The sequence below is a fragment of the Tursiops truncatus genome, chromosome 9, assembly GCF_011762595.2.
Source record: "Tursiops truncatus isolate mTurTru1 chromosome 9, mTurTru1.mat.Y, whole genome shotgun sequence".
In the NCBI taxonomy this organism is placed as follows: Eukaryota; Metazoa; Chordata; class Mammalia; order Artiodactyla; family Delphinidae; genus Tursiops; species Tursiops truncatus.
In genome coordinates this window covers 33,715,614-33,740,764 of record NC_047042.1, presented here as the reverse complement: position 1 = coordinate 33,740,764, position 25,151 = coordinate 33,715,614, and the positions used below count along the sequence as shown (strand labels likewise).

Below are 25,151 nucleotides of genomic sequence, written 5' to 3'. Positions count from 1 at the left end.
CTGGGCATCCTTGTCTTGTTCCAGATTTTAGTGGGATGGCTTTCAGCTTTTCACTGTGTGTATTACACTGGCTGTGGGTTTGTCATAAATAGGTTTTATGATGTTGAGATATGTTCCCTCTCTACCCACTTTGATAAGCTTTTAACACGAATGGATGTTGAATTTTATCGAACGCTTTTCTTACATCTATTGATATCATCACATGGTTTTTATCTTTTCTTTTGTTGATGTTTTCTTTTGTATCACATTGATTGACTTGTGTATGTTGAACCATTCCTTATGACCCTGGGATGAATCCAACTTGACTGTGGTTTATGATTTTTTTTTTTTTTTGCGGTACGCAAGCCTCTCACCGTTGTGGCCTCTCCCTTTGCGGAGCACAGGCTCTGGATGCGCAGGCCCAGCGGCCACGACTCATGTGCCCAGCCGCTCCGTGGCATGTGGGATCTTCCCGTATCAGGGCATGAACCCATATCCCCTGCATTGGCAGGTGCACACTCAACCACTGCACCACCAGGGAAGCCCTCTAGTGTCCTTTCGTTATCTTTCTTTGTAGCCTTTGTTTTAAAGTCTATTTTGTCTGATATGATTGTTGCTACCACTGCTTTCATTTCCATTTGCATGAAGTATCTTTTTCCATCCCCTCTCTTTCAGTTTGTGTGTGTCCTTTGCCCTAATGTGGGTCTCTTGTAGGCAGCATATTGTATGCTCTTCTTTTATCATCTAATCTGCCACTCTGTCTTTTGCTTGGAGCATTTACTCTATTGACATTTAAGGTAGTTATTTACAGACATGAATTTATTGCCATTTTAAACCTAGTTTTCCAGTTGATTTTGTATTTCTTCTTTCTTCCTTTTTGTTTTTCCTTTTGTGGTTTGATGGCTTTTTTTAATATTATGCCTGAGTTCTCTCCTTTTTGCTTTTTGTGAATCTACTGTATGTTTTTGATCTGTGGTTACCCAGCTTTTCATGTATGCTAACCCATTAATATATCTACTTGCTTTAGACTTGCAATCATATAGGATCAAACATATTCTAAAAAATACCCCCAAAAACTACATTGTCTTACTCCCCTTCCCCATATTTTACGATTTTTCTGTCCTCTTTACATTTTTGTTTATCCTTTTGCTATTCATTTTATTTTCACTTTCACAAATTTTGATTTCTAAAAAAATCTATGTACTGTCTTAAGTAATTTACAATTGTGATTTCTTTCCTGTAGATTTTTGCTTCTTTTTGCTTCTTTTCTATTTAGAGAAGACCTTTCAATGTTTCTTTCAGGATAAGTTTAGTATTGCTTTATTTTTTAAAATTTGCTTGTCTGAGAAATTCTTTATCTCTATTTTAAATTATAATCTTGCTGAGTAGAGTATCCTAGATGGCAGGTTTTTCCTTTTCAGGACTTTGAATGTATCTTGAGACTCCCTTCTGACTTGCAATGTTTCTGTAGAGAAACTAGCTGATAGCCTTAAGGTGGTTCCCTTTTAACTAGCTCTTTTTCTCTTGCTGCCTTTAGAATCTTCTTTAACTTTTGCCATTTTAATTATATGTCTTGGTGTAGGTCTGTTTGGGTTCATCTTGTTTGAGACCCTCTGTGCTTCCTGTACCTGGGTATCTCTTTAACTGTGAGAAGTTTTCAGCTAATTTCTTTAAATACATTTTCCATTCCTGTTTCTCTTCCTTCTCCTTCTGGCATGCCAATTATGTGTAGATTGGCCGACTTTATATTATCCCGTAGACCTCACATATTGCTTTCATTTTTTTTATTTGTTGTTCTGCTGTTCTGATTGATTTCCATTATTATATCTTTTAGATCACGTATTAATTCTTCTGCATTATTTAGTTTGCTATTAATTGCCTTTAGCTCAGCTTTCATCTTGGCAAATGAGTTTTCTAATTTTAATGGGCTCCTCTTTACAGTTTCTAGTTCTAGTGCATTTCTATCGATAGCCTTTAATTTCTTCATTATTTTTATTACCTCCTTTTTAAATTCACGATCTGGTAGACTGGAGAGGTCTGTTTCATTATTATTTCTTTCAGGGGCTTTCTCTTGTTCTTTTATTGGGACTGGCTCCTCTGCTTCTTCATTTTACTTATATTTCTCTGTGAATTTAGGAGAAACTTACCTACTGTGAAGGGTTGTTTTTATGTGGGAGCATCCCTGTGTAGCCTGTATGAGTCTAATATGTTTGGAGGGCTGTTTTCAGTATGGACGCCTGCCACATTTTTCCTCAGTATGTGCTGGCCGTTATCCCCTTGATTGATAGAGGGTGTGATTGGTGGTGTGGTGACCAGAGCCCTGAAAACGTTTCAAACTTCTGTTTATTCCCAGTGATTAATGATTAATAGGAACTGAAGAGAGGATAAGGGGTCTAGTCTAGGCTAGAGGATTTTAATGAGCAAATTCCAAGATAAAAAGGAAAAACCTAGATTAGTGTAGCATGTGAGAAGTGTTTTGAAGTATATATGGAAGATACCATCATCAGAGGTTTCTGTATCAGATAAAAGCAACTGTCATTGTCACTTTATTCTAGGCAAGGCAAATGACCAGCTCTGCCTTTTCAAAGCTACTGACATTGTGAAAAACCATGAATAAATCTAGTTTCAAGTTCAGCATACGCTTTTCTTCAAAGATGCAAATTATTTTAAAATACAACATTGATTAACAGAAGCAGCAACTGAAGCAAAATACAATAAATATGTGGGAATTTATTTTGCTAAGCCACAAAGTATTTTTCCATGAATAGCATCAATTTAACAGCTTCCTTAGTATTTACCAGAAGGGATTTAGAATTGTTTCACTAAACATTAATTTTTCACATTAAGTCAGACATTATAATTATGTATTTAAATTTAAAGGAAGTATTTATACGACATTTTCTGGGTATGGTACTACATTAAACTCTTGAGAATATGGTATAGCTTGTTTTAAATCTTTTTCAAATCATCCTTCCTTTAAACCAGTGCTGTCCAGAACAAAGATAATGTGGGCCCCTCAGATGCAATTTTTAATCTTTAAAAAAAAAAAATGAAAAAAGCTGATTTAATTGTAACATTTTATTTACCCCACTGTACCAAAATATTATAATCTACCAATATACAAAATTGAGATATTTTACATGTTCTGTACATCTTCAACATCTGATGTGTATTTTATACTGATACCTCATCTCTATTTGGACTAGCTACATTTTGAGGGCTAAATACCCACGTGAACCTAATGATAAGGAAAGATACTGGCCTGCACATTTCCACTGTCTGGCACATGTGCTTGTAGACAAACATTGTGAATGACTGACTGCCACTCTCCAAATTCTATATTCTATCATTACAGATTGGATCTACTACTTTGGGAACCCATACATTAACAAACATTAAACAATGTAAGACCAGTACTACTATGTCTGATACTAGATAAATGGCAGTGAAAATGGCTGCCATGATCACAACTAACAGTGAGTAGACAATCTTCTTTTTCTCTGCAGCACTTACCACAATTAGTAATTTTCTGCATTTCTTACTTATATTGTGTATGTGCATCTGTTTTTCCTACGACATTCCATGAGGGAAGGAATTATTTCTACCTTGTTTGCCATTATACCCCTGGACCTCAGTAGAATGTGTTTTACACACAGATCATCAAATACCTGTTACCTCAACGAACACAACCTTGCACTGATTATCAGGCTCAACCAGCTTGTCATTTCATTCTTCACTGTTTTCCAATAGTTAAGACATATTCCACATTTTCTCAGTGAAAGCAGTGAATAGCTGTTTTCTCTTCATAATAATTTCTAGTAGCTTAACTCAAATATTAAAAGTAGGGAAGTTCCCCACTAGTCAGAATCACATTTTTCCTGTCTTCAGCACACTCTCCTCCTCTCCAACACACAACAAAAGCAGAATGGTTGAGGCACAAATGAACAAGTGTCAGAAAACAGCCTCTCCATCAACCTCTTAGACTGAGAGAGAAAGGAAAACAACATGCATGCACCTAGAAGAAAAGAACAGTGAATATTGTTTCCTACCACACAGTCAGTAGTGGCAAGGTTCTTAAGAGCTCTGGAAACTTCAGAAACTCCTTTGGCAAACCATTCTAAGTTAAACAACAGTAGAAATACTGTAGTAGCCATGATAAAAGAAATCCTAAAACTGGTAATTTAAACAAAGCAAAATAGCATGTCATGTAATATCATGACTAAATGTGAAACCTGTAACAACAAAAAAAATTCTAAAGCCCAAGCTCAAATCTCATTCTGTATGATATGAAATAACAGTATTTTAAAAGTCCTTTTGCAGACTGTAGAAATCATTTTATTTAGAATGTATACACTGGAAGAATGAAGGAGTTGAGACTGAGGGCAGCTCTTACCTTTCTATTCTGTCTATAGTAAAATAGCACTTTAATAACACTGGCATTTCCCAAATTTATCTGTTTTGTAATTTTAGCACCAAAAACTCAACTCCTCATCAAATGTTCCCTGTTTTGCAAAGTACTGGAATACAAAACATTTCATAGTTCAAACTTTAGTCATCTGTTTTGTGTAAATCAATTTTTAAAAAACCAAATCATATTTAAAATGCACTAAAGAAAATTACTTTTCCCTTTTCTTTTTTGGTGCATGTTCCAAAAGTGGTGCAAATTCAGCCTCCTCACTGTGCTTGCTTTTCTTTTTTTTCTTTTTATGGTCACTTTGGTAACCACTGGAGTCACTGCCTTGGAAAACAGGGTCCTGGTGCTTTTTCTTCTTCTTTGGCTCTTCCTTCCAGAGGCCATTCACATTGTTATTAATCTGCAGATCTGTCTCTTCCTTCATGGTAACATCTGCAAAATCTGCTAGCTCTGTGATACCACTTTCCACTTCATATGGCTCTGGGTCTTTCTTCTTTTTCTTTTTCTTCTTTTGAGGTTTTTCAGTAGCTTCCTCAGTGCCAGTTTCTGTTACTTCTTCAGAAACTGCAGAGCACTTGGTTTGTAAACTATAAATTAGTTTAAAAAATTTATGGAACATTAAGCAAAAATGAAAGAACAAAATAAGATCAAGAATATTCCCCACATGCTAAGATTTTTCTAAATAATGACAGTAGTACAAGATACCATACCTAGGACACAAATTTCAAATATTCTATCCTGTTATCTCCCAGCACAGTGACATGTCTTGGAAATGTTAAATTTTTTGTTTCCCAAGTACTTTTCCTAGACTGTTTCATATATAAAAATGACATAAACTTTTGTCAAAAACATGCCTTCTAAATTTTAGCTTGGTTCAGAAAACCAAACTGAACACTAAACATCACCATACCCAGCCTTACCAGCCAAACCAGTGACATTTGATAGGAAAAAAAAAAAAAAAGAAAAAAACTTCTCCTATCTATCAAAGTATTGGAGTTCCCCATCTACTACCTCAATCCTTGTTTCAAGTAATAGTTCATTGTTCTTCTTAACCTATGCTGAAGCAGTATGACTTCAAAGTTGTGAATATTTTATAAAAACAAGGATCAATGAAGTAGCCCTCTCTCTATAGAACTGCTGTCCCATAGAGTAGCACTAGCCACCTATTTAAATTTAAGAAATTTCAATAAGATAACTTAAAAAATTCACTTCCTCAGTCACACTAGTCACATTTCAGATGCTCAAGAGTGAGGCTTGAGCAACAAGCTATATTGCACAAATATAGCACATTTCTATCATCACAGAAAGTTCTTTTGGACAGCTGCTCTAGAACTTTAACCCATACTCTTCTTACTTATCAAGGCCTTATCAAGGCCGAATCTAGAAAAAGTTGCTAACACAGGATGCGAAGAGTTCCCCCCCCCACCCCATTAAACTTGGCTCCCATGAACCCAGGCTCAGGATCAAAGTAATTCTTACAAGAATTCCAAACAAGAAAAATACAGAAATTAAATGATCTACCTGGTATAATGACAATAATAAAAGCATTATTTTTGTTTCAACTGTGTAAAAACAAAAGGGTAATAGTTATGCAATATGATTAAGCTTCTAGTAGTCTCAAGTTCAGGGATCAACTTTTAAAAAGATTACCAACAAACTAGACAATAAAAAATTGAATTAATAAAATACAGACCAGTTAGATGCAGAGCTTCAGAATATTCAATGCACTGTCAGAGCACTTATGATTCATATTTACATTGACTTTATGGTTTGAAAGTACAAATATTCCAGTAAAAAAAATTAACTTTTTAAAAGCAGGATTTATGTTTCCTAAATTCAGAATTTAATAGAAACGATTAAGTATCAAAATGATAATAATGTGATTAGGAACTGACCTAGTGATATTCAGTTTTCCCCGAATGCAGAATACTCCAGCAGCATCTGAGTCTAAACGAAATACTTCAAATTCTAGTTCATCACCCATGTTTATCTCCAGAGTCTGCCACTGCTCGGCTGGCATCTGCTCAGGTTTAGGAATGGAGGCATTGAAGCACCCATGTACTAAACAGCCAATGTGGCTGGAAGACACTTTATTAACTGTACCCTGGGAAGAAGGAAAAAATATTACATCAAGAAGAGAGCCAAAGAGTTAAAGGTGAAACAAACTTTACAGTCTTCAAAGTGATCTTCAAATAGAAAATGTCAAAATAATGGTATAATTCAATATCGAAAAAGTCGATCCTCATTTAAAACTTACCACATATTATGCTAAAATACCACTTTAGGAACACTGTAGAGTTTTTAGAAAGCTCACCTTGAGCATGGCTATTTTAACTAAACCATAACATTACTAGAAGCTTTAAAACTAAATAATAATAACAATACTATATGATTTTAAGGTTAAAATGAAAATTTCCAAGAAACTTAGTTTTCTGTTCCCCTAGTTATGAACATATATAAAGTATATGAATGAAAACCCGAAGCATTTTTTTAAAAATCACATATTTTGAATTATAAAACTGTAAGAAATATTAACACATATACAGTGTTGTTTAATGGCAGTACCTCCTTCCACATGTGACAGAATAAAACTTACTTGTCTCCTTATAAGGAGTCCAGAATGGTACCTTCTGGATGGTCTGAAGGATCTGTGCTACATCTATACATTAGAATATTATTCAGCAATAAAAAGAAGCTACCAAGCCAAGAAAAAGACATGGAGGAACCTTAAACACATTTGTATGTGAAAGAAGCCAATCTGAAAAGGTTACATACTCTGTGATTCCACTATATGACATTCCGGAAAAGGCAAAACTATGGAGACAGTGTAAAAAAAAAAAAAAAGTAGTTGCCATTGTTTCCGAGGGAGGGAGCAATGAATAGGTAGAGCACAGAGGATTTTTAGAGTGACCAGTTATTCCATAGGATACTGTAATGTTCGATACATGTCATTATACCTTTGTCAAAACTCAAAGAATGTACAAAACAAAGAGTGAACTCTACTGTAAACTATAGACTTTAATAATGTATCAATATTGGCTCAACAATTGTAACAAATGTACCACATCTGTATGTATGTCAATAATAACTGAAATTGTATGTTTATGTGAGGTTTTTTGGGGGGGAGGGGTGTGGAAGGAGGTGATGTATATGAGAATGCTATACTTTACATTCAATTTTTCTAAAACTGTTACAAAGTTTTCAATTAAAAAATACTCAATGAGCAAAGAAAAGTTTTCAATGTATGGGTTGAGAACACTGAATATGGGCAAGAGAATGGAGCTCAAGGACCTATGAAGTCGTACACACAAGAAAACAAGATTGATCACAGACCTACACAGAAAAGCTAAAACTACAAAAATTCTAGAATCTTATAGAAGAATATCCTTGCAACTGAGGGGTAGCCAAGTTTCTTAGGCTTTAGAAAGTATAATATGATAAATTAGACTGCATCAAAATTAAAAGCTTCTGCTTGTCAAATGGTACCATTAAAAGTTAATAAATAAGACACAGACTGGGAAAGAATACTCACAATACAGTTACCTGAAAAGGATGTGTACCAAAACTATGAAAAGAATACAAAACCCCAGTTAAAAAGGGATAAAGTACTTGAACAGGCCCTTCTTACCGAAACATATGAAAAAGAGCTCATGAGGGAAATACAAATTAAAACCGTAAGGAAAAACTACCATATGCCCACCAGTAAAATCTAAAGACAACACCAACTGTCGGCAAGAATGCAGAGCAACTGGAAGTACTGAAGGGGATATGAGTTCTCCATAAAGTTAAACACACGTTTACCCTGACCTAGCAATACTGCTTCAAGTTTCTACTTAGGAGAAATGAAAATACATGTTTACAATAGCTCTGTTCATAACAGGTCCAGACTGGAAACAACTCAAATGTCCATCAATGAGGATGGATAATCAAATTGATAATCAAAGTACATATATACTCATATAACTGAATACCATGAACGATTAGAAGACAAAATCCACCAATATACCCGACAGCATGGACATTACTCAAAAACATGACCAAAAGAGGCCAGACTGTGAGTGTATAACGAAAAATTCCGCTAATAAAAACAGAACAAGTGAAACTGATTTATGATAATGAAATCAGAATAGTGTTTGTATCTAGGATAAAGGGGATTGACCAGGACAGGGCATGAGAGTCACTTCTAAGGAGAGAAAATGGTATATGCACTTGTCAGAATTCACTGAGCTGCACAGGATGATCTACTGCATTTTACTGTATGTAAATTAAACCTGATACATTATATTGTATGTAAACTATATCTCATATTATTAAATGGAAAAAAATGGTCACATGTATTTGAGGACTGGATCTTATTGTAGGGGACAGAGTAAAAGGGATAATTTAACTTCATTTCACTTTCTGTACAATTAGAATGTTATTTCCATGCACATATTTACATTTATGATAATTTACAAAAAGCAGATGACAGTTTAATTTGGGAATTTTAAAGTACAAATCTACCACCAACTTTAATAGTATGGAGGTTATAGGATCCCAGTTTGGAGGGCAAGGGTACTATTTCTAGCAGTTCAAATGACATTGAAAAACATTTTTAAATTAGAAAGGCCTTGTAATTTTGTTATAGTGAAATCTGACCTACATTTTAATTAACAGTATCAAGGGCTAGTTAACAGTTCTCATGGACTAAACAATTCCTATAGACATTTAGTTAAAGGAAAAAATACATATATAAGTACATATGAACACAGAGAACTGCTGGTGGGAAAGGAGCAAGTGATGTGGATAAATGTACACATTTTAGTAGATTTCACATCAACTTCTGCATTTTCACCTTCTCTTAAAAAACAAAAAACTGAAAGACCTTCCCCACAGGGCCTTCATTTCCACAGCACAGTATGGATGCCCTGACCCCTATCATTCATTTCCATTACCTGCCTGGTCCCACAGCTATTTGGATTTGCAACTCCAGTTCTATATGTTGCTATACCATCTGAATCCTATATAAACAAACTATACTTGTATATATTTGAGAAGTTATAAAATAATAATAAAAAAAATTTTAAACCTTTAAAATCATTCTGATGGTATACAGAGAATAAATTGGATGGGGCATATACTCTGTACATGCACGTCAGTTTTAGTATCATGGAGTTTAAAAACTTGCCTAGACTGCCACTGAACAGAAAAAAGAATGAAAATAAATGACATTGTTTAAGACACCTCTAGGACAATATCAAGTGCAGTAAGATTCACATGATAGGGGACACAGAAGGTTAAGAGAGAAAGGGCCTGAGAAAATATCTGAAGAGATAATAGCTGAAAACTTCCCTAACCTGGGAAAGGAAAGAGGCACTCAAGTCCAGGAAATGCAGAGTCCCACACAGGATGAACTCAAAGAACATGCCAAGACACACTGAAAAGCAATAGATAACCTACAAGGTAACTCCCATAAGGTTACCTGCTAATATTTCAGCAGAAATTCCATAAGCCAGAAGAGAGTAGCAAGATTATTTAAAGTGATGAAAGGGAAAAATCTACAACTAAGAATAAATACCCAGCAAGGGTCTCATAAGATTTGATGGAGAAATTAAAACCTTCACAGATAAGCAACAGCTAAAAGAATTAAGCACCACAACACGAGATTTACACAATAAATGTTAAAGGAACTTCTCTAGGCAAAAAAGAAAATGCCACAACTAGAAACAAGGAAATTACAAAATGCAAAAACTCACCAGTAAAAGCAAATATAGTAAAGGTAGGAAATCACCCACATGCAAAGCTAGTAGGAAGGGGAAAACATTAAAGTGGTAAAAATCACCTACATCCACAATAAGCAATTAAGGGAAACAAAACAATTAGATGTAAAATATGGTATCAAAAATAGTAATCATGAGGGGAGAAGAGTACAAATGTAGAGCACTTAAAATGCATTTGAAATTAAGAGGTTAACACCTTAAAAACAATCACATATATATACATATGTGTTTTATATCTATATATGTATGTTATATACAATAATGTGTTTTTTATATATATATAGAGAGAGAGAGAGACTGCTCTACAAAAACCTCATGGTAACCACAAACCAAAGATCTATAATAGATATACACAAATGAAAGACAAAAGGAATCCAAACATAACACTAAAGCTAATCACCCACTCACAGGAGAATAAAATTAAAAAAGGGGAAAAAAAGACCTACAAAAACAAGTCTAAAACAATTTTTAAAAACGCCTATAACAACATACATATTGGTAATTACCTTAAATGTAAATGGACTAAATGCTCCAACCAAAGGTCACAGACTGGCTGGAGGAGATCAAGATGGCAGAGGAGTATGATATGCAGCTCACCTTCTCCCACAAAAATATTAAAAATACATCTACTAGTGGAACGATTCACAGAGAACATCTACTAAATGCCAAAAGAAGACCTCAGACTTCCGATCACAAGAAAACCTCCCCACAGCCACGCAGGATAAAAGGAAAATGAAAAAGAAGGAATCGCAATGGGTCCTGCACCCCAGAGAAGGAGCTGTGAAGGAGGAAAGGTTCCCACACCCTGGGAAGTCTGTTCACCAACAAGGAGATCAGAATGTATGGAGGGATAGCTTCATAGCCCAAGAGGAGAGAGCAGCAACTGGTGTGTGGAAGGCAAAATGGAGAATAACATGCACAGAAGACCGGCACTGCCACACTGCATTCCCCAGCCTGAGACACTCCTCTGTTGGTGTGGGAGGGGGCTGGGTGCTGAAGCTCAGGCTTCAGAGGTCAGACCCAGGGAAAGGACTAGGCCCACCACGAGTTTCTTTCCCCTGTGAGTGCTCCCAGACAACAGGACACCGCTATAGGAGCTCCAGGGGTGTGCTGAGTCACTGCCACCACAGCAGGCTCCTGAGGCTGGCATGGACTGCTGCTAAAAGACCCACAAGCAGGCGCCAGGCCCTGCCCTGTCCCAGTCCAGGAGTGCATGGAGAGCAGCACCCATACGAGACCCTTCAAGCGGGCGTGAAGCTCTACCCCTGCTGTCCCGGGAGTGCACAGATAGCACCAGCCCATACGAGACTCATGAACAGGCATCAAGTACAGCCCCCAGTGTCCCAGGAGGGTGTGGAGAGTAGTCGCCCATAGAACACCCATGAGCAGGTGCTAGGCCCTGCCCCTGCTGTCCCAGGAGGGCATGACAACAGCCATCCATACGAGACCCACGACCAGGCAACACGCCCTGCCCCCAGTGTCCCAGGAGTGGAGCGCGGGCACCCACACAAGACCTTTCACCAGGCGCCATGTGCTGCCCCTACTGTCCAGGGAGCATGTAAGGAAGGCTGTACCTACACACCCCATATCAAGGGGATAATGGCAAGCACACACTGAGGAAAGAGACAGCAAGCATCCAAACTAAAAGCAGCCTCTCAATTCCAGAAAACATGGCAGAGTAGAAGGACTTGAGCTAACCTCCTCTTGCAGAAACACCAAAATCACAACCGCTGAACAATCATTGATAAAGAAGACTGGAACCCACCGAGAGATATTTTTACATTCAAAGACAAAAAAGAAAGTGAGACGGCAGGAGGGGCATTTTCGCAACATAATCAAATCCCATACCCACCAGATGGGCAACCCACAAACTGGAAAATTAATTATATTGCAGAGGTTCTCCCACAAGAGTGAGCCCCATGTCAGGCTCCCCAGCCAGAGGGTCTGGCATCAGGAGAAGGAATCCCTAAAAGCACTTGGAAGCACTTGGCTTTCAAAGCCAGCGGGGCTTGAGTGTAGGAGCTCCACAGGACTGGGGGAAACACAGACTCCACTCATGGAGGGTGCACACAAGGCTTCACATACACTGGGACCCAGCATAATGCAGTAACTCCATAGGAGCCGGGGCCGGACTACCTATGGGTCTTGGAGGATTTCTGGGGGGGGAGGTGGGGGTCAGCTGTGGCTCATGGCAGGGGCAAGAACACTGGTGGCAGAGGCCCCAGAGAATACTGATCAGTGTGAGCTCCCCTAAAGGTTGCCATTTTGACATCAAGACCTGGCCCTACCCAACAGCCTGCAGGCTCCAGTGATGAAAAGCCTCAGGCCAAACAACCAGCAGGATAGGAAAACAGCCCCACCCATCAGCAAACAAGGTACTTAAAGCCACACTGAGCTCACAGCCACCTATAAACACACCCCTTGACATGGCCCTGCCCACCAGAGGGACAAGACCCAGCTCCACCCACCAGGGGGCAAGCACTGGTACCTTCCACCAAGAAGCCCGCACAAGCCTCAGGACCAGCGTCACCAACAAGAGGGCAGACACCTGAAGCAAGAGGAGCTACGATCCTCCAGCCAGCAGAAAGGAGACCACAAACGCAGAAAGTTAGACAAAATGAGATGGCAAAGAAATACGTTCCAGATGAAGGAACAAGATAAAAACCTACAAAAACTAAATGAAGTGGAGATAGGCAACTTACCTGAAAAATAATTTAAAGTAATGAGAATAAAGATAATCTAAGATCTTGAGGGAAAAATTGGCAGCACAGACCAAGAAGTTGCATGAGGTGTTTTTAAAGAACAAACAGATGAACAATACAATAACTGGAATGAAAAATACAGTAAAAGAATTAATAGCAGAATAACTGAGGCAGAAGAACAAATAAGTTAGCTCAAAGACAGAATGGTGGAAATCACTGCCATGGAACAGACTAAAGAAAAAAGAATGAAAAGAAACGAGGACAGTCTCAGAGACCTCTGAGGCAACATTAAATGCACCACCATTCGCATTATATGGGTCCCAGAAGGAGAAGAGAGAGAAAGGGCCTGAGAAAATATCTGAAGAGATTATAGCTGAAAACTTCTCTAACGTGAGGAAGGAAACACTCACTCAAGTCCAGGAAGCACAGAGTCCCATACAAGATAAACCCAAGGAGGAACACACCAAAACCAGACTGACAAAAATTAAAGAAAAAATATTAAAACAAGGGAAAAGTAACAAATAACATATAAGGGAACCCCCATAAGTTTATCAGCTGATTTTTCAACAGAAACTCTGCAGACCAGAAGGGAGAGGCACAATAATACATTTAAACTAACGAAAAGGAAAAGTTTAAAACAAGGAATACTCTACCCAGCAAGGCTCTTGTTCACATTTGACAGAGAAATCAAGTACTATAGACAAGCAAAAACTAAGAGATTTCAGTACCACCAAACCAGCGTTACAACAAATCCTGAAGGAACTTCCCTAGGTGGAAAAGAAAAGGCCACAACTAGAATCAAGAAAATTACGAATGGGGAAGCTCACCAGTAAAGGCAAACATAAAGTAAAGGCAGGAAATCGTCCACACACAAATCAGCAATCGTGAGAAGAGGAAAGTACAAATGCAGGATATTGGAACTGCTTTTGAAATTAAAAGATCAGCAACTTCAAACAATCTTGTACATATACAGACTTCTATATCAAAACCTCCTGGGAACCACAAACCAATAATCTATAATAGATACATAAAAAAGGCAATCCAAACACGTCATTAAAGATAGACATCAAATCACCAGAGTAGAGAACAAAAGAGGAAGGGAAGAAAAAAGACCTTAAAAAACAAATCCAAAACAATTAACAAAATGGCAATAAAAACATTCATATCGATAATTCCCTTAAATGTAAATAAACACTCCCGACAAAAGACACAGACTTGCTCAATGGATACAAAAACAAGACCCGTATATATGCTGTCTACAAGAGATCCACTTCACATCTAGGGACACATACAGACTGAATGTGAGGGGATGGAGAAAGGTATTCCATGCAAATGGAAATCAAAATAAAGCTGGAGTAGCAATACTTATATCAAACAAAATAGACTTTAAAATAAAGAATGTTACACGAGACAAAGAAACTACATAATGATCAAGGGAACAATCAAAGAAGATATAACAATTGTAAATATATATGCACTCAACATAGGAGCACCTCAATATATAAGGCAGGGCTTCCCTGGTGGCGCAGTGGTTGAGAGTCCACCTGCGATGCAAGGGACACGGGTTCGTGCCCCGGTCCAGGAAGATCCCACATGCCGTGGAGCGGCTAGGTTCATGAGCCATGGCCGCTGGGCCTGCGCGTCCACAGCCTGTGCTTCGCAACGGGAGGGGCTGCAACAGTGAGAGGCCCAGGTACCGGAAAAAACAACAACAAAAAATATATACGGCAAAATGCTAACAGACATAAAAGGAGAAACCAGCATTAACACAATAACAGTGGGGGACTTTATCATCCATTTTCATCAATGGGCAGATCATTCAGACAGAAAATCAATATGGAAACACAGGCCTTAAATGACACAAAGATGGACTTAATTGATATTTTTAGAACATTCCATCTGAAAGCACCAAAATACACTTTCTTCTCAAGTGCACATGGAACATTCTCCAGGATAGATCACATCTGGGGCCACAATAAACGCCTTGGTCAATTTCAGAAAACTGAAATCATATCAAGCATCTTTTCTGACCACAACGCTATGTGATTAAAAATCAACCACAGGAAATAAACTGTAAAAAACACAAACACATGGATGCTAAACAATATATTACTAAACCAATGGAACACTGAGGAAATCTAAGAGGAAATCAAAAAACAACTAAAGACAAATGACAACAAGAACACGATGGTCCAAAACCTTTGGGACGCAGCAAAAGCAGTTCTAAGAGGGAAGTTTACAGCATACAATCTTACCTCAGGAAACAAGAACAATCCCAAATAAACAACTTAACCTTACACCTAAAACAATGAAAGAAAGAATAACAAACAAAACCCAAAGTTAGTAGAGGAAAGAAATCAAAAGATCAGAGCAGAAATAAATGAAATAAACAAAAACAAACAATTGAAAAGATCAATGAAACTAAAAGTTATTTCTTTGAAAAGATAAAGAAAATTGATAAAAGTTTAGACAGATTCATCAAGAAAAAAAGCAGAGTACTCAAATCAGTAAAGTTAGAAATGAAAGAGAAGTTGCAACTGACACCACAGAAATACAAAGGATAATAAGAGACTACAACAAAACAACTATATACCAATAAAATGGACAACCTAGAAGAAATGGAGAAATTCTTAGAAAGATACAACTGAACCAGGAAGAAAAGAAAATATGAACAGACTAATCAGAAGTACTGAAATTGAAACAGTGATTTAAAAACTTCCCCCAAACAAAAGTCCAGGACCAGATGGCTTCACAGGTGAATTCTATCAAACATTTAAAGAACAGTTAACACCTATCCTTCTGAAACTATTCTAAAAAATTGCAGAGGAAGTAACACTCCCAAGCTCATTCTATAAGGCCACCATCACCCTGATACCAAAGCCAGACAAAGATACCAAAAAAGAAAAATTACAGGCCAATATCACTGATGAACATAGATGCAAAAATACTCAACAAAATACTAGCAAACAAAATCCAAAAATACATTAAAATGATCATACACCATGATCAAGTGGGATTTATCCCAGGGACGCAAGGATTCTTCAAAATACGAAATCAATCAATGTGATACAACACATTAACAAAGTGAAGAGTAAAAACCATATGATCATCTCAATAGAAAGAGAAAAAGATTTTGATAAAATTTAACATCTATTTACAATAAAAACGCTCCAGAAAGTGGGCACAGAGGAAACATACGTTAACACAGTAAAGGCCATATATGACAAACCGACAGCTAATATCAAGCTCAGTGGTGAAAACCTGAAAGTATTCTAAGTTCAGGAACAAGGCAAAGATGAGCACTTTCAGCACTTTTATTCAACACAGTTTTGGAAGTCTTAGCACAGCAATTATAAAAGAAAAAGAAATAAACGGAATCCAAATTGGAAAGGAAGAAGTAAAACTGTCACTGTTTGCGGATCATGATACTATACATAGAAAATCCTAAAGACGCCACCAAAAACCAAGTAGAGATCAATGAATTTGGTAAAGTTGCAGGATTCAAAATTAATAGTTAGTCCCCTACATATGAACGAGTTCCATTCTGAGAGCACATTATAAGTCCAATTTGTTTGTAAGTCCAACAAAGTTAGCCTAGGTACCCAACTAACATAATTGGCTGTACAGTACTGTACTGTAATAGGTATATAATACTTTTCACACAAATAATACATAAAAAACACAAAAAGATAAAACATTGTTAATCTTACAGTACAATACCTTCAAAAGTACAGTAGTACAGTACAACAGCTGGCATACCAGGGCTGACATCAAGTGAAGAGGCAAGAAGAGTTACTGACTTGAGGATGGAGAGGAGGTGGGAGATGGCAGAGCTGAAGGATAGTCAGCAATAGGAGACAGAAGGCAAGCTGTGATTTCACTCACACCTGACGTTGATGGAAGGCACTTTCCATCTTTGAAAGTTTGCAACTTGAAGGTTCATGTGTAGGGGACTTACTGTATATAGAAATCAGTTGTATTTCTACACGCTAAAAACAAACTATCAGAAAGAGAAATTAAGGAAACAATCCCATTAACCATCATGTCAAAAATAATTGTCAAAAATAATTAAACACCTGCAAATAAACCTACCAAAGGGGGCAAAAGACCTGCACTCCAAAAACTGAAAAGAAATTGAAGACAACATAAACAGATGGAAAGATATACCGTGTTCCTGGATTGGAAAAATCAGTATTGTTAAGATAACCATACTACCCAAGGCAATCTACAGATTCAATGCAATCACTATCAAATTACCAATGGCAGTTTCAGAGAACTAAAACAAATAATTTTAAAATTTGTATGGAAACACAAAAACCCCCAAATGGCAAAAACAATCTTCAGGAAGAATACGGGAGCTGGAGCAATTAAGCTCCCTGACTTCGGACTATACTACAAAGCTACAGTCATCAAAACAGCATGGTACTAGCACAAAAATGGACACATAGATGAGTGGAACAGGATAGAAAGCCCAGAAATAAACCCATGCACTTAACAGTCAATTAATCTACGACAAAGGAGGCAAGAATATTCAATGGAGAAAAGACAATCTCTTCAATAAGCAGTGCTGGGAAAACTGGACAGCTACATGTAAAAGAATGAAATTAGCACATTTTCTAATGCCACATACAAAAATAAACTAAAAATGGATTAAAAACCTAAATGTAAGACCAGATACTCAAACTCCTGGAGTAAAACATAGGCAGAACACTCTTTGACATAAATCACAGCAATATTTTTTTGAATCCATCTCCTAGAGTAATGGAAATAAAAGCAAAAATAAAAAAATGGGATCTAATTAAATTTAAAATATTTTGCACAGCAAAGGAAACCGTAAACAAAATGAAAAGACCACCTATGGACCGGGAGAAAATATTTGCAAACAATGTGACTGACAAGGGATTAATTTGCAATATATACAAAGAACTCATAGAGCTCAGCATCAAAAAAAACAAACAACCCAATCAAAAAATGGGCAGAAGACCTAAACAGACATTTTCCCAAAGAAGACATACAGATGAAAAGATACTCAACATCACTAATTACCAGAGAAATGCACATCAGAACCACAATGAGGTATCACCTCACCTTTCAGAACAGCCATCATCAAAAAGTCTACAAACAATAAATACTGGAGAGGGTGTGGAGAAAATGGAACCCTCCTACACTGTTGGTGGGAATGTAAACTGATGCAGCCACTATGGAGAACAGTATGGAGGTTCCTTAAAAAATTAAAAATAGGGCTTCCCTGGTGGCTCAGTGGTTGAGAGTCCGCCTGCCGATGCAGGGGACACGGGTTCGTGCCCCGGTCTGGGAAGATCCCACATGCAGCGGAGCGGCTAGGCCCGTGAGCCATGGCCGCTAAGGCTGCACGTCCGGAGTCTGTGCTCTGCAATGGGAGAGGCCACAACAGTGAGAGGCCCGCGTACGGCAAAAAAAAAAAAAAAAAAATTTTAAATAGAGTCACCGTATGATCCAGCAATTGCACTCCTGGGCATATATCCAGAAAAGACAAAAACTAATTCTAAAAGATACATGCTTCCAATGTTCACAGGTGCACTATTTACAATAGCCAAGACATGGAAGGAACCTAAGTGTCCATGGACAGAAGAATGGATAAAGAAGATGTGGTACACATACACACACACACACACACACACACACACTCATGATGGAATATTACTCAGCCATAAAAAGGATGAAATAATGCCATTTGCAGCAACATGGATGGACCTAGAGATTATCATACTAAGTGAAGTAAGTCAGAGAAGAACAAGTATCATATGATACCAATTATACGTGGAATTTTAAAAAATGATACAAATAAACTTATTTACAGAACAGAAGTAGATTCACAAACATAAAGGACAAACTTACGGTTACCAAAGGGGAAGGGGAAGGAGGATAAATTAGGAGGTTGGGTTAACAGATACACACTATTATATATAAAATAGATAAACAACAAGAACCTACTGTATAGCACAGGGAACTATATTCAATGTCTTGTAATAATCTATAATGGAAAAGAGTCTCAAAAAGAATATATATATATGTATATATGAATATATATCACTTGAATCACTTTGCTGTACACTTGAAACTAACAGAACATTGTAAATCAACTATACTTCAATAAAAATTAAAAAACTTACCTAGATTAAACTGATGGAAAATAATTTTTATTGTTTCCTTAAAAATGATTTTGTTACCTACAAAAGCAATCCTTGTGAATTCCAAGGTGTACAGTCTCTTAAAATTTTCCTAATTACATAATTAAATAACTATATAAAGAAAGATAGAAAAAAAAGATACATACCATAAGTTTTTGCCCTGGTTCAGGGCAGAAAATAACAAAATCTGCTTCAATGTTAAGATGAATGTGTCCCTGATCATCATAAATATCTCCTAATTCACCCACTACTTTGATGTTATCATAAGCAATGGGTACACCTAAAAGGCTGTAAAAAAAAAAAAAAAAAAAAGACAGAAAAGAAAAATGATATTTATCCCCTTTTAATTGATTAGATATTCTGAGTCCAGAGTATACATCTCCTAATATAATCACCCATGACAAAAGCACAATAGTATATGATTAGTCTGCAAGAACTTTAGAAGTTCAATTTCGTCAAAGCGTTCCAAAATAATGGCTAAGTTAAAAATAATTATTCAAGATAGGTAGCCAGAAACAAAATGTCCAAGTATGCAAGAGCAATAAGTTGACACTTCTTCCCTATTTCCTATTCATCTGAATTCTAGTCATGCTAGAATGAGAGAAAAAATGGGACTTAGCAAGAAAAATGTCTATTTCTGTGAATATTACTGAATCGAGGCAATTTTGGTATTATCCACCATTACCGAATTTCTGTACTAGATGGCATATATAGCAAGAGAAGTATTGGGGTCAAAGCTGAAGCCCCTGAATATTAAAGCCAATGACTTAATGGAGAAAAATCCCCAAACTGCAACTGTTGCTAGTATAACAAAATGATAACAAATACAACTATTTCATTTTTTGAGAACTGATTCTGACACTTTAATCTGTATGTTCGGGGCTTCCCTGGTGGCACAGTGATTGAGAATCTGCCTGCCAATGCAGGGGACACGGTGAACCCTGGTCTGGGAAGATGCCACATGCCGCGGAGCAACTAGGCCCGTGAGCCACAACTGCTGAGCCTGTGCGTCTGGAGCCTGTGCTCCCCAACGAGACCGCGACAGTGAGAGGCCCGCACACCGCGATGAAGAGTGGCCCCCGCTCACTGCAACTAGAGAAAGCCCACGCACAGAAACGAAGACCCAACACAGCCTAAATAAATAAATAAACAAACTGTATGTTGATTAAACATACAGGATTAGGGGACAACTACTATTTCCAAATGTCATTTCCAAGTTCTTAAAAAATTACAGCTACTGGGGATTCCCTGGTGGCGCAGTGGTTGAGAGTCCGCCTGCTGATGTAGGGGACACGGGTTCGTGCCCTGGTCCGGGAAGATCTCACATGCCACAAAGCGGCTGGACCCGTGAGCCATGGCCGCTGAGCCTGCACGTCTGGAGCCTGTGCTCCGCAACGGGAGAGACCACAGCAGTGAGAGGCAAAAAAAAAAAAAAAAAACATTACAGCTACTAAGGAGTCTGAGCTGGTGACTTCACTGCCACAGCCACTACCTACATGTTTCCGAAAACTTTCCTGACTACCCCAGGCAAGGCTTAAATCATGCTGCCTCTACTCCTATAGGACTCTGAGCACTGTTCTTATTTACCTAATCTCTTTGTTTACATGTTTGGATTCCAGACAGGAGTCTAAGGCCTTTGAGAGCAGAGAATATTTTTGGTGAACTCAAACTTCTAGAATGGTTCACAGAGAATAAAAGTAAGAATTTATACCTAGTAGCAGTTGTTTAAAACAGCCAGGAGTCACTGGAACAGAACTTAATTAAATACCAAATTAGGAAATCCATAAACTCAGAGACTTACTCCAGAAAGCACCCTTTTGAATTACTAATTTCTGCATGTGGCTTTCCTAAGCAGAAACTATACCATCACAAAGAGAATATTAGGGGCCCAGAAAACAGAGAGAAAGGAGGGTTTTAAAAAAAAAGTAACCGCCACATGAGAAAGAAAACAAAATTAACACTTTGTTTCCCCTAATCAACAATTAAAGAGTTTCAAGTGGGGGAAAACTGTTGTCCCCTAAGGGGCATTTGGGAGTTTGTGGTACTAATCATAGTTGTCACACTGCAAAGGCCAGGGATGGGAAACATTCTGCCACGTACAAAACAGTCCTACACAATGAAAATTGTCCCTAGCTCTACATGAGTTAAATAAGTGGACAAACCTCATTTTATAAACATTTATAAACAGTCGGTCATAATACCTAAAAATATATGCATATATGCGTGTGTGTGTGTATGAACATAAAATCTTTGCATGGTTTCAATATAAGTTAAAATTTCCAGGAATGTAACTAATATATAAATTCAAGAGTAGCTTGTTTTGCATGGAGCTTTACTGAGAATATACACATTATTTCAGGATAGCATTTTAGCACTATAGACACTGTATGTTATGTGAGCTGTCAACCCAAGATCCCTGCACCAATCTACATTTGCAACTGATACATTCACAATGATTCAAGGTTAAGGAGGCTTTATTCTGTCCAGGTAGTCATGCTTGAGCATCATCACGCTGAAGTACATTTTACTATATTGTATTAGAGCACTATATGAATGTTTTTTCAATTCTGTAGGTAGATTATACTATCTTTAAGTTTCATTTCAGTACACTAAAGTGTGTTTCCAATGACAGTAAAGGTAGTACTGCAAAATATTTCTTATAAGAGGGCGTACTGAGCTCTGCAGGTTTCAGAACTGCTGACTAGGGAATGTGACCATAGAGCCTAAACCCAAAAGAATTTGTGTAAATCCAGCAAACCTTTTCAGAAGCAACTCACTGCATAATATTTACTAGAAATCATCAGACAGAGACAGACACCTCAACATTATACCTTTCCCTCTTTTACCTTTGCTTTTCTGAAACCATCCTAAGTAGGTTTCAGGGCCGAGTGACAGCCTCACTTGAGATACTTAGAAAACAATTAAATCAAGTTTAAGGGATGATTAGACTGCACGCACACTTAAGACTTTTCTGGAACTACTGGGAGGTAACATTTGCCACCTTCAAATAACTCAAGAGCTGTCATATACAAAAGGGATAAGAAAATGATCTCTCAAAGATATAACTTAGAAATTATAATGTGGTTTTGGAAACCTACTCATTTTCTCTAAGCAGACTTTTCAAAACTGAAATGGTATTATCTTTAAAAAATTCTGTCACTGGGGAAAAAAAGGTGGACAGTGTGTCATGTAGAGGATGCTGTTGAGATAACTAACATGAGAGCCATTCTCAATTCTCCCCTTTTCCTTACTTCTTAAACAAAGAGCAGCATGTCCTCCTGATTGTATAGGATGGCCCCAAAGTCTGGAAACATAAACTATATATGATAAATGGTGGATGAGTATTACAATTCTTGATATATTCAATGTTTTGTCCCTCATTATTAATGCACAGTTTAATGTATGGTGCCCCTTTTGCACAGAATAAACTGGAGTTTTTAGCACACCCCAAAAATAATGGGGGGTAGGGTGGGGAGTTCAGATCTGTTCAGAGTGCAACTTAGGCCACATGGTCACACTGTCCAATTCAGTTACAGAAATTATCATTATCCAGTCAGTTCCTCATCTCTCTGGTGTAATGGTTCCTATTCTTCTAGCCTGTCAAAGTGTAGGCATTAATTAGTTACAGATCAAACATCTATGTTTCCAGATTTTATGACCACCTTACATATCCTTAAATCTCCCAAATGCATCCTCTCTAATCAATTTTCTCTTGGACAAGTATAACAAGCTCTTAATTTTTCTTCATATTTACTGTCTCATCCTCCTTAAACCATCACATAATGCTATCAAGTGGTTTCTTAAACTGCAAAATCGGCTTATGTCCCAGACATCACAGGTACCACTGTCTCAAAAGTGTGCCAAGTTTCAGAGTTGGAGGTTATTGAGAGGACAAAGTGGTAACCCTGCTTCCTGCTTAAGCAAACAGAACAAACAAACAAAAAACACCTGGCAAAGGCAGGTGGGGAAGAGCAAAATGGCCATCCTTTCTGAATTATCCTCCACCCCATCTTTGAGCCACTGCCCTCCTCCCCAGCTGTACCCAATGTCTTTCCCCTGATATAAACTTTACTTCAGTTATAAAGTACTTACAATTATCTGGGCAAAATGTTCTACTTCACAACTACTATCCATTTGTTTATGCCACTCTTTTTGCCCAGAATGCTGATATCTCAAAAGTACCCTCCTCGTGCTCGCTTCGGCAGCACATATACAAAAGTACCCTCCTCCTACCAAGTTGTTCTCAAAGGTCCTAAGATCCAATTCACCACTTCTTCTTAACTTAATTTAGATTTCTGTCAAATTTTAACATTTCATTGATTTATCTGGCTTACATCTGTATCTTTACTAGTGCTTAAAGCTTCTTGAAACAGGGATCTTGTTTTTTTTTTTTATATCCCAAGTCTCTAGTATACAAAATAGACACACAAGTGTGTGCTGGTGCTTGAAGGAAGCTGCAAATTCTAGATGCTTAACCTGTGTAGTGTTCAGGATCCCTTGAGAAAGTAGTGAAAACCTTGGATGCTTTACCCAAGAAAACTGACATAGGAAAACTGCAATTTCCATGGGTTCATTAAATTCCTGAAGGGCAATAACGAATCCCCAGGGAATCCACTCACTCTAGTTTTATAACCCTTACTTTCCAGCCAAGTGGTCTAGAGGATTAGTAAGGTATATCTGCCCCCTCCCCCTGACCCTCCACCCTTGTAATTCTAAGCGTTTTCAAGTTATTTTCGAATATCTTACTTTAAATGCAGCAAAAGGGTTTTGTTCACCTTCAAGAGCAATAGGCTTTTCTTTTCCCACTCTTAAAAAGGAAACAAAGTAACAGTATTTCTCTCATCCCTGATCAGATCCAAGAGAAGAGAAACCAGGGAGAGTACCAGGGCCAAAACAATAAAAACCGCCCTTCGTGGTTTATAAATAAACGATTGAACGAAGTATTAATGCTTCATGTATAATTTTCTATAAAGTGAGAGAGAATCTTTTGAAGTACTGCATTCCAAACTTTCATTATCAAATGAGAAAACATACAAAACTAACCGGTCTCCAAACCCCTGGTCTATTCTTACCTCTTCCTCTCGTGGAGCGAGCTTCTTCACCCCTTCCGCCGACACAATTCATGTCACCTTAACGTTTTCTTTCTTGCCTATGAAAGGGACTCTGTACAGATCTTGACCAGGGAGGCACTAGCCTCTCGAGGTGGACTGCCACTCCAGAATGCCTCGGGGTAAGCTCGCTGAGGCCGGTGAGACCTCCCATTCGCCCCTTTTCTGCTGCGCCATTAAGACGTCCACCCGCTGCCCCCTCCCGTGCCCCAAAGAAGGAGCAGTAAGCAACGTTATGATGTTTTCCGCTCTGGGAAAGAGAAGTGTAAGAGACTGGTACCTCTCGGAATAGCGCAGGAGCTCGGCATCGAGCTGTTCTCGGATACCGGTGCGTTTCCTGTTAAGGTAGCGCGGCGAAAGTGCGATGTGTCTTCGGTGCGGCCCCGCCACCAGGCAGGAGTAGCGGCTATTCACGAGCGCACAGGCGGCCGCGTAGGTAGGCAATTCTAGGCAAGGCAAGACGCCGGCCGGTCCCACCACCGGCCCTTCTGAGGCCGCCTTCGGCCGCGGAGACGCTGAGCAACCCGCAGCCATGCGGCTGGTCAGGTTTCCCACGGCGCGCACTTGCTTACGCAGTCAATAACCGCCTCTCTCTGGACGCCGGGTTTCTACGTCATCCACCAGCTACCACGCCCCTAGGAAATTTCCTCTCCTGGCGCTGAAGTACTCAATTCTGACCAGCAGGGGGCAACCGCTTTTTCGCACTTGGACGCCTGTGGAGCTAGGAGCCTGTGGTTAAGCATTGAGCATGCTCAAAGGCCAACCATTAACCCGTCGCTCAAGAGACCGCAAACCCGTATTTTCGCTACGTCCTCATCGGATTTAGAATGTAGATTTATTCGGCGTTCACACTTTGATCATATCCAGTAGTACGGTGGTTTGGTAGGTTTACAAGCTTGGACGGTACAACAAATAAATTTTAAAATATTTATGGAATATATTTTGTGCAGAGAACCCAATCCTAAAAAACAGCCCAGATGCCTCAGACGCCAACACTTCTTAAAACGAAACCATCATCC

General features: G+C 38.3%; 1 protein-coding gene across 1 annotated transcript; it reads right to left on the bottom strand.

The window, feature by feature from the left end:
• Positions 1 to 311: 311 nt before the first annotated feature.
• On the bottom strand, positions 312 to 24,707 carry POLR1F (RNA polymerase I subunit F). Its single transcript, XM_004328845.3, has 4 exons — positions 24,413 to 24,707; positions 19,171 to 19,312; positions 6,289 to 6,497; positions 312 to 4,980 (listed from the first exon to the last, which is right to left on the bottom strand). Exons 1-4 carry the CDS (start codon positions 24,664 to 24,666, stop codon positions 4,596 to 4,598), a joined length of 990 nt encoding a protein of 329 aa, XP_004328893.1. The 5' UTR covers positions 24,667 to 24,707; the 3' UTR covers positions 312 to 4,595.
• Between the last annotated feature and the right edge of the window lie 444 nt (positions 24,708 to 25,151).